The sequence below is a fragment of the Cynoglossus semilaevis genome, chromosome Z, assembly GCF_000523025.1.
Source record: "Cynoglossus semilaevis isolate Cse_v1.0 chromosome Z, Cse_v1.0, whole genome shotgun sequence".
Taxonomy (NCBI): domain Eukaryota; kingdom Metazoa; phylum Chordata; class Actinopteri; order Pleuronectiformes; family Cynoglossidae; genus Cynoglossus; species Cynoglossus semilaevis.
The window spans coordinates 635,331-646,211 of record NC_024328.1 but is presented as its reverse complement, the minus strand read 5'-3'; the positions used below and the strand labels follow the sequence as shown (position 1 = coordinate 646,211).

Genomic DNA, 10,881 nt, shown 5'->3' with positions numbered 1-10,881 from the left:
GTGCTATTTTTAGGTCAACGAAACCTAGCAGAAGATTTAGAATAAAAAGAACATTTTGGATCATTTATTTTAACCACAGTCCAGAAGAACAGTACTGATTTCATTTTAAATCTCCAAAATAATTATTCTCTATTTAAAGAAATTCTGTATGTATCCATTTAACTGCTGCTACTGTTTATTTGCAGCCGTATCGGTAACAGGAGTTAAAGCCTTCCTATGTGCACACATACAGAACTTAAGCAATAAAACCAATTCTAATTCTGACTCTGAGCTCTACCCATAATTCAGTGGTGTATAATTTGGCCTGAAGATCATGTAAGGAAAACGCAAGTGATGATTCTCAAAGGCCAGGATTTTAAAAAAGGGCAAAAAAAGAGATTTTGATTATATTTCATGACAGGAATAGCATTGAGCTGCTCTGTCTAAATCCCAGGCCTCACACGTCATTTATATTTATGCTGTGCTTTGTTGACTACTCTTGTTTGAGTACATTATGCCTGCGTTTTCCCTCTGTATTGTGAACGTTGTTGGAGACTTTTGTATGCCAACAGATTTTGGGAAGCAGTACTGTGGGAATTTAAAATGATGCCTTTTAATTATTCATATTCTGGAATGCACCAATCCAGAACCGTGGCTCAAAGTTTCAATTGTTTCATCTCCAGTAAAATGTGGTAAAAATGCAGGCCTCAAACCTACATAACCGTCCTGCCTTTCTCAATGCCATTGATCAAAATCAACATAATTTTTTTAACTAAGTTAAATCAATTAAGCTTTTCAAATGTCTGAGAACATAAAATGTGGTTTTTGTAAGAAGTGAAAAACTAGACTAATGGCTTGAACGTGACTTTAAACTAAACACTAATGTATCAATGCCTTCCTTTACATGGCCCATGTGTGGAGGTTATATTCCTCCAGCCCATGTCAGCCTCGTATGTCTGGCTTCATGAGCCACAAGCAAGTGTAATAAGGAAACCACAAGGAACATGAGCCGTGTTTTAAATATAAACAACATCTTCATGATAGGAGGGATAAAGCTCGACCTGGAACCAGATGGTATCTGCATTGAGAGACAGAAACTGAGCTCTCTAAACAAGACTGGCTGGTTGCAAACATGTCGGCAGCGGTGCATAGCACTCAGTTAGCGAGGGAAAATACAGTATGACTCTTAGAGAAATTGGACTGGGTTAGAGGAATGTTTAAAAGAAAATAAAAACACACGTACTGCTAAAACTTGGTTATGGCTCGTGCTGAGAAAAGATGTCTGTTTCCTAAGAGGGTTTGAAGCTAAAAGGCAGAGGTGGCAGAACCTCACTTTGGCTGTCCAACTTGGAACAGTGCTAAGAAAAGCACCGTCCTTGGTCACTGTGGGTGGAGGGGTGGATTTCATTCAAGCAAACATGTTTTTGGATCCTGCACATCTGAATTGAATTACTAGGCAAACAGCCGACGGGGAAGAGAGCTTAGAACAAACTGAATAACCCTGCAGCTTTTTGTGGCTTTATGCCGGGCCGATTCTGGGTGGGTGGCTCGGACGCCTTTCAAAACTCCAGGAAAGACAGGGTGAAAAGAATGCCTGGCATGCTGAGAAATCCAAGCCCTTGTTTGTCAACGGCAACAGGAAGCGGACGTGAGAGGGAACCGACCGTGTCATATGTCTTTTTAGAATCTACCACACCAAAACCGTGCCATTCATCAGAGAGACAACGTGTGCTCTGCGTCTGGTCATCGCCTCCAAAAGGTCAACTGCAGTAATAATGTAGGTTAGAACAACACAGTGCAGAGCAGTGTCATGTTACTTGTGTGAATATTCCCTGTGTGGTCACTAAATAAATCTGGATGGTCAGCAAAATATTTTTAAACTATTATTTCTGATAATATTGCTGAGTCTGGTAAATGACTCGATATTTCTGAGTGAATCAAAGCATTGCTAAGTTCCTCACACCTCATTTCAGAGGTCACTGCTTTCCCCTCAGCTCTGCACAGCTTACATCAGTATTCAGTGCAGTCTTTTGATTCAAAGCCTTTGATTTCGTGAAGGACTTGGCTTGTTTTGCTGCCTAATACAAAACGAGAGAATCTCATCAGACTGTGTCAAAAAGTCTGCTAAGCGAGCAATGGGTCAAAAGTTACTAACTATGCTGCTTGGAAACAGGGGGAAAAGGGGAAAATGCATCTTGTTTAGTTAATATCTCCACTTGTACCTATGAGAGTGCTGTGTAGAGTGACAATCGCAGAACCAAAAGCATCTCTGGAATGCAGCTCTAGACCTTACCACTTCTATTCACTCCAACAATTCCATGACTAAGTGACTTATGACGTGCTGACAGGACCAGGTCTCCCGTTGTCAGTTTTGCTTTAGACGCTGCTGAGACAAAGACAGCGATTCTTGCATCACAGTCAAGTGAGGAGCAGCCCATATTTGTGCACTGGATGATCTGATAAGAAAGTGAGGGGCAGGCGCTCCGGTCACGTCTGCGTCATTCCAGAGTCAGAGCAAACTCTAATTCAGTGTAACAGTGACGGTCAGTGTAGCTAATACTGACACAGAAAACTGATCTTGGTATGACTCAATGTTTTTTCTCCTTTACTTTGTTGAAAAGTAATTGCACAATGTGAGCAGGACAGCAGCTAACATCTAATCCAACTCCTTCTTTTGCTTGTTCTACATAGGAACCAAAATAGATTGTTGAAGCTATCAGGGAAAACTTTTGGTGTGTAAAAGAGGTTCCATCTAGAACGGCAGAACATGAAGCCGCTGTTGTTTTTACCTTCCTCACTGTGTTTGTCATGGTTGTTATAATTATATGCAAATGATATAGTAATTTATAGTTGATCTCCACCTGGTTTTTAAACTCTGTGGCACAGAGAAATCAACATTTGACGTATATTACTTTAGAAATTAATGTTTAATGTAGATAAATAAATACGTATTGTGATATGAAATAGCAAAGATTAAGTACGGGATCTGCTGATGAATTCATGTAAGGGCTAAATTAAAAGAAGAATAACTGATAAACTACACAGTATTAGAACTGAATTTCCAAACGGAAATTTAGATGAAGTCTATACTTCTTGGAAAAATGCAATATAGCAATTTGAAGTTATCTACCATCAAAATACACATTAGTGCCAACCTTTGAAAAAAAAAACATTTTCAAACAAATATAGGAAAAGGTAGATTTTTAAACTAGACTTATTCTATTTTCTTTTAACTAAGGAATTCTAAGAAAGTCCACCACTACATTTGACTCAGACATTTCCTTAACCACTGATTGTATAATAATTATTTTGGTTTCAGAACTATTTTCCTACTACTTCGATAATAATTTACATCATAGCCTTCAAGCACAGAGTAGCTTGAAGGCTACTCTGTGCTTTATTTATACTTTATTTTTTTTATTTATACTTATTCCTCTGCATATACCTGCTTTTAAATACCTCGGAAAACTAGAACTTCTGCTTTTACCAATACAAGGCTAAGCTAAATGCAGTCAATAATCTGTTTGAGCTTCTAGAGAATGTGTGCTGCTATTAAAAAGGTAATTATATATTTAGCTCTGTTAGTGACACTTGTATGTCCAGTTTTAGTGTCATCTTGACAGTTTTAATTATATTTAAATACAAATATGAGCTTGTTGCCAAGCCTTTGTTTGTGGAGGATGACAAAAGAGGATTGATGCAGGAGGATAGGTGGGGAGTGAGTCTAATGTTGGTGTTTCGTTAGCATCTCCTTTTCAATTACAGGGTACTGTGCAAAGGTGTGACAGTGCCTGCGCTGAGTCAACAGGTGCTGATGAGCACTGAGCTCATCAGCACCGTAAAATTTAGGTTAGCGTTTAGTATTAAGGCTTTTTTTCTGTCCCTGAGTCTTACCACATTACCACATGATTTAGTTGTATAACTCTAATTTCCTATATGGATGCAATTATTAGCTATATTTATGAATTTCGATATTTCATATGTATTATATACAGTTTTACTAACTTAATAAACTTGAGTGTATGATGCAGATAATTCTAGTCTGTTTCCTCCACTGGTGAGTGGCTGACAAATTTATCGTGCCGCACCAGCTAAGCCCTGCAGCACCTTTGATGTTTTATTAATAATAAGGCAGCCTTCTGAACACACCAGCTGATATGAGGGTTTTCGGTGTGTGACAGTGTGTGTGTCTGTAATATGTACTTGTTTCCAGTCGTTCCATAAGTACTAGCACCAACACTGCCACCAGATGCAATACCAAGTGAATGCTAAACAAAGCTGACTGTTGAATAATTGAGCATCTAAGACCAGAGCAGGCTCAGATTAGCATACAGGCCTTATGGAGCCAATCTGCACAGTGACAGGAGGGTCTTTTTGTCCCCGGCTACTGCTCTGATTTTTCATGGGTCTAACATTTCAACAGAAAGTTTTAAAATGTTTAAAAACATTTTTTTAAAGTGTAGCTTTTAAATTTTAAGGAGGTCATAAAAATGGATGTGTAGATTCTAGGGTAAACTGTAAGGAGAGTAAAGTCACTGCAATAACTTTGCACTTAGCAAACCTTGCACTTGTTTGGTTCAACCTATATATATATAATTTAAATGCAAACAAATGCTTTTGATGCTGTTGCTATGAGAAAACAAACATCATCCAGATTAAAGTAAAATGGAGACTGTCAGAAACAGTGCCAGATTAAACCCATGTTTGGAGGACCAGTCCCTGCTTAAGTCTCCTGGGGTAGCCTTCCCTTATTCACTCTCTCTGGCCCGTCTTGGCCCTGGGTAGTAATCCTGGCCCCCTATGTGTGCCCATCCTGCTCTCATTAGTGCAGTGTTCAGGCCCGGGGATCCTGCAGGCCTGGGGAGGTTGCCTGCTGTTCCCCTCCCACTCCGCAACTCTCTCCCTCACTGTAGTAATGAGCACATAATCAGCCTGGCTCCCTGTCAACAGCAGCAGCAGCAGCAGCAGCAGCAGAGGGGCATGTGGTGAGGAGTGAGGGCAGAATCAGTTGTTTCACTTTCTCTAGAGGCTTCTCCCTCCACACCAAATGACCCAGTAGTAGGAGGTCAACAGATCAAGCAGGGTGACTTCCCCTTTCAGTACACACAACTGAAGCTGTGACACTTTCTGTCAACTTCCCTTCACATAATATTTGGCCAGTGAACTATGAAATTGTAGACAGGATTATGTTCTCATATTCAGGCCTTCCCTCAGACTATCCAGTCATTAAACCTGTGTAATTTAACCACAAGTGAAGCCTGATAAAAATACTCAAGAACCTGGTTATATTATATATATGTGTATAGTAAAATATTATGAACAACATATAACTGAGGAAATGTATGAGTATGATAATAATTCATTTGAATGTGGTGGCAATTCCTGGGTTATATCCACAGTGATTTAATCAAATGTTAGGAAACATACTAATACAATATTAGAGATACTTCAATCAGGAGAATGCTGTTTAGAAATAAGAAATGACATGTTTAAAATTACATACATTTAATGTCTAGTGTTGCATAACACACTAACTAAAACTTGATACAGACATTCATTTTTAAAAATAATAACTTTCACGTTTCTTAATTATTCAGGTTCTGGCCAACCCCTGAGTTGAAACTACTATTAGGAACTCTTTCACCTAACAAATGTTTTCCTTTATAACTGACCATACTGCAAAAAGACACATAAATGCTGCATGATCCTACTTGGCAACTACATCACATTATGATTTGTATTAAAGTATGACATTAATTTGTGTAAGAAATTGCTAAATTACCAGGGAAATGAGTCACCTTTCAGACCACGTCATGTGAAATTCAAGGACACAGGGACTAATTTCTGACACTGATTCACACAGTTCTGCTGAAAAAAAAAAACCCTGTGAGATCTCTCTCATCCTCAGTCCCTAATGTTTCTGTCGGTATTGATTTTCTTGGCTTAGAGAGATGAAGGCTCTCTCCCAAAAAAGAAGAAGACAAGAAAATCCTTCACATGGAACAACATGAAAAGTAGCAGCAGCAGCCGCAGCCACTGAAGAACAGAGGAGAAACAGAACAAGCAGAGAACTCAGCTGCACCCAGTGTGACTCTCTTTCCTTTAAATTCAACTGCTGTTGTAACAATTCATGTTTTGAAATTTTATCTCCACCAATGATGTGAGAACAAGAGCTGTTTTTTTAAGGGTATTTAAACATCCAGGACAAAATGGTTTTAGCCACTGTACCTGGCATCATTTGCTGCTGACGTGCTGATACAACCAATATAAATATAATAAAATTCAAATGAGAATAAAGCCAAAGAACTAATGTGCAGACACTGCCAAAGTGTACAGGCATAAAAGTCAATGGATTCCAATGAAACAATGAGGTCTTTAGTGGATTGTTCTCACAGAAAGATTCAAGGAGTTTTGTTCTAAGCCTCAAAGATCACAAGATGTATGAATGAAAATATCATGCAGCCTGAGTCCTGAGGCCTTCAGAAGAAAAAGAGAGAGAAACTCCTTCATGATGCAAAAACATGTTTACACCCACCAGCCACTTCTTCAGATCTGTCTTGTTGTGACAAAATGCTCTCAAATTAAAGGATCAATTCCTCAGGGGATATCTGTCCAAATCAACTAAGGTTCTACGATTGTGGAAATTATTTATTTACAAATGTACAAATATCCATGTTCATTAATTCAAATTGAGGTTGAAGTTTGAACACATCCTCCTCTGTTGTCAGAAAGGGATGAGAACTGTCAGCAGCAACAGTCTGGTTTCCTTGGGTATTTAGGCATTGCTCAGTTGATTTGTGTTGTTTGTTACAGCAGAAAATAAACATGCGTGTATAATGAAGTTAATACAGGCAACAATCAACTTTCACTGAATATTTTAGCTATTTTCCTACAATAAATATTCCTGAACCAATGGTGTTAAACATACAGATGGTTTAGAAAATATAAAAATAAATGAAATTAAATTTTTAAGATAGATATTAATAAACTAAAATGACTCTGACATCTCTGCTCTACACCAAACATATCCATATGGGCCGCAGCTGGCTTCATTTAAACTATATAGGTTCAGTAGAGTATGCATGTTTATGGACCACATATACATAGTTCCTGTCTGCCCCTTAGTGACTTATGGGTTAAACACATGAGGACTACAACAAACCACGAGACAAAATTATTTTCTAACCTACTCCTCAGCTTCATGTGGACTGTGAGGCTCGGCGACAGCAGTATAACTACCGCAGTACTGCAATCAGTGTAGTAAAATTGGTCACAGAGATTTGTATAATTTTACATATTACAACATATATTTTATATGTAGACCCTGGTTATCTCAACAAGGTTTCTCACAAGAACACTAACAGTGTCACTGAGAGGTCAGCATTTAGTTTAATTAAATATGCTTAATTGGTGTCTATTGAACTTCCAGTTTGTCCTGAATTCCCATGGATGAACAGTTTCCCCTTTATAACAGTTTCCCATTGACTATGCTCAATGAGGACTTTCATCAACCACAAACTCAGCGAGCACGTCTAGGCAGGGCATGTGAGGTCAAGGGGCCGAACCACAACGCCTCTCATTTACTGAAATGAGCTGACTGTGGCTCATCTGCTTATAATCTGCTTGAGATGGCTTTTATGAAATAATAAAAAGAAATGCCTCAAGATATCTGGTTGGTGATACCAGCCCCGTGTTATCTCTGCTTTCCAACGCAGAGATAATCTGTCAGCAGAGCCACTGACCAAACAGGTCTGCTGAGGACCTGCATTGTTCCAACCAGAGCGAGACACCACCGTGACTGCATCACACCTACGTGGCAATGTTAAGGAATGGATAGGAGGTTCAAACCTGAGATTAATGGCAGGAGATTGTGTTAATGTGTCAAACACAGGCAGTCAGACAGACGGACTGACAGACTTTTAGACCAGGACTGGTAGGGTTCACAGCACAGTTTACATGTAGTTGTTTGTGGTTCCCAGAACCACAAACAACTACATGTAAACCACAACTGGATTATTGGGAATAACTGCATTATGGTGAGAGTTTGGAGTTGATATGGTTTACAGTACATGGATTCATTCCCTCATTAAGTTCACATAACTTCTTTGATTATTGAGTTAAAGTCCCGTATAATGCAGCCCCAAGGTTTTATCGGTTTCATCAAATGAGGAAAGCAGAAATAGTAGGGCATTTTTGGTGTTTTCCCCATATTTTACTGATGCACATGATTTAGTTATTTCTGTGTCAAATCATAGTGTGGGAAAACAGTGAATTAATTTCCCTCTCTATCCTCTGGGCAGATGCATTGCACACTCCCTAAATTGAATGACCAGTGAGCAAATTAGACAATAAATACAGTATACAGTAAATGATACAGGAGGTTATGAGAGCAGATCAGGTCATTACAGATGTTTAAACGTTGTTAACTTGCATGTATACTATAAACGTGTGTAGTTTTATTGGGGGTTTTTTTCCCATGAGAAATACCCAAAATATTAAATATATAAATATTAAACTGCAACTAATCCAAATCACTCAGTAAAGGTTAAAATACCGTCTAAATCATGCCCCAAGGTTCGAGGTCATGTTCTAAGTTTCTGAATTAAATGTTCTTACTGTCCATGGTTTGACTGCTGAAGAAAATTGGATGTGAACAAAATAAATTAGTTGAAGTCAGATTCAGGTCCAGTGGGTTTTAAGTTTGAGTTCAAATCATCAAAGATCAAATTAAGGTCATGTGAGCACTGCAGCATTTCCCAATAACATCATATACGATCCTTAAATGTAAAAATAAAAAAAACTATCTCGGCGCCTAAACACTTAGTTTTGAAATTCTAGTTTTAATCAGATGTTTTTACTACTTACTAAATGCCCTGGGGTTGGAGAGCGGGAGTCTTTCAGAGCTGCAGATCCTGGAACATCCAAAAGAGGCCATTTCATTTGCAGATACTGTGCGTAAGAGAAAAAGAAGGAAAAAAATTAAACAACAAAACCAGACACACACTGGAGGGAAAATAGTCATAAAAATGAGGGGAAAAATCATAAAGAGGTAAAATAGGACTATTAGGACCAAAAGGTATAAGAGTCTCATGAGCAAAAATCTTGCATTAAATTTACAGTGTCAGCAGTGCTGGGAGAACATCTTTTCCTGCACCGTGCAAAAGTGGTATGACTGGTGTCAAACCCGCAGAGATCTGCGGCAGACACCTGTATGAGACCCACATCCCTGCTGGAGTCAGACAGTCATTTTTTGGCACGGCGGACAGCAGGGAGAACGATGTGAACGCAGCGCAGTGGTGGAGGACTGTGAAATTGCCATTTGTCAGGGAAGGAAAAATAACAGGAGACCAGCTGTGGGCGCCCATCTTTGAGTGGGTGGGAAGAGACAGCTGGAAGGAAGCTCCCATCTAAAGAGCAGAGAAAGGTTGCACTGCGGACACAAAGGTAACACCTGTCCATCCGTCTCAATTAGACTAGCCTTTCTGACCTCCTCCTATGAGTATGATTTTATTACACAGGTTATCAAATGGTGCCAATGTTTGGTGTTGTCTTTTTAAAAAAAATATATATATATATTATTAAAATTATTTTAATAATATATTTAATACACAGTTTGTCATATTACTGCCCAGCCATTTGTCACTTAAAAACTCTAAGAAAAGTTTTTCTTTGTGATTAACGGCTTGATAAAACGAGCTTAGCCTATTTTTTTCCTCCCTCCTGTTCTTCAACAAGCAGCCAAAAGCACACAGCTCAAGCATCTGGTTTATGAATCACTTTAAATACCGGATACAGCAGCAGCAGCTTGTCATGCATGTGGATTTTCTCCCATGTACACTTTTTACATAAATTGCAAGCATTTTTATTTTATTTCTGCAGATCAGACTAGAAAAAAATTAATCACAGATTATGTGGATGTATAATCTGCCAACCTCTGGCAGAATAGTTACATTTCTAGTGTTTACCAAAACAAATAATGACTGACAAAAATCGGAGAATATGTGAAGTTTCATCCAGTTTTAAAGCACAAATGATTGCAAACAAGTAAAGTGAAGAAGCCATGCATTCTGGTTCCGACTTTTAAAACTTCATTCATCACTCAGGGTTTGTAAGGAGGAGGGAAGCTAGGATGGCTGTGGGTTAAAAATGGAAAAGACATTATAGCAGGAGGGAGAAAAAAGGGAGAGGAGGGAAGAAGAAACATTTTCAGGAAAGAGTTTGTTGGAGCAGGCAGAGGGTATTGTTTCCTGACAGCTGGGGTCCAACACAGAACGGAGGCAGGGGGAAGGGGACCCTTTTTTTCTCCCCTCGAAACAGAGGGGAATTCTTGGAGTTGACATCAGCCCTCTTCATTTCCACTATACTGCTCAAGGCTGAATCGTAGGTTCCAACTAATGGGCCCAAGTCCATACAACTGTCAGGAGGCAGTTGCTTTTAGAGGCTGATAGCTCCCTATTGAAACTTTACTCTGCTGTGTGGATGGTGCCTAATGAATGCTACTCTCCAGAGAGAAAACCCAAAACAATGCAGTTTTCTCTGTCTAATCTATGTCAATCATGAGTCCTTCCCCAAATGAAACGAGCTCTATTGTGAGCGTTTGGTCTAGCCCGGTCCGTGCCCACCCCAGCACAGCTCTCCCACCCAATCCATCCTTTAGTTGACAGCTTCTGCCAGGACTGAGGAACATGCCCCCAGGCACGTTTTTTTTCCAAGCGCCTACTTTTCTTTTAATTGCCAGTGTGTCTTATGGAGCAGCGATCCACTCACACACACACACTTGCTGAAACATCCAGGCAGGTAATGCCACTCGCACACTGTCACATTAGCTTCAGTCCAAACTGCAGCAGCGCAACACTCACTAACAGAGGAGGCACAGGGAGAGAAGGAGGGAGGAAGGACGAT

The 10,881-nt window shown here is 39.4% G+C and overlaps 1 protein-coding gene across 2 annotated transcripts in view; it reads right to left on the bottom strand.

Moving 5' to 3' along the window:
* Positions 1-10,881, bottom strand: part of tcf7l1b (transcription factor 7 like 1b) — a 43,371-nt gene that overhangs the window by 9,457 nt on the left and 23,033 nt on the right. For both annotated transcript variants that reach the window (XM_008335573.3, XM_008335574.3), the window contains exon 4: positions 8,845-8,928. In XM_008335573.3, the coding sequence (XP_008333795.1) occupies positions 8,845-8,928 (84 nt within the window). The remainder of the gene's footprint in view (positions 1-8,844; positions 8,929-10,881) is intronic.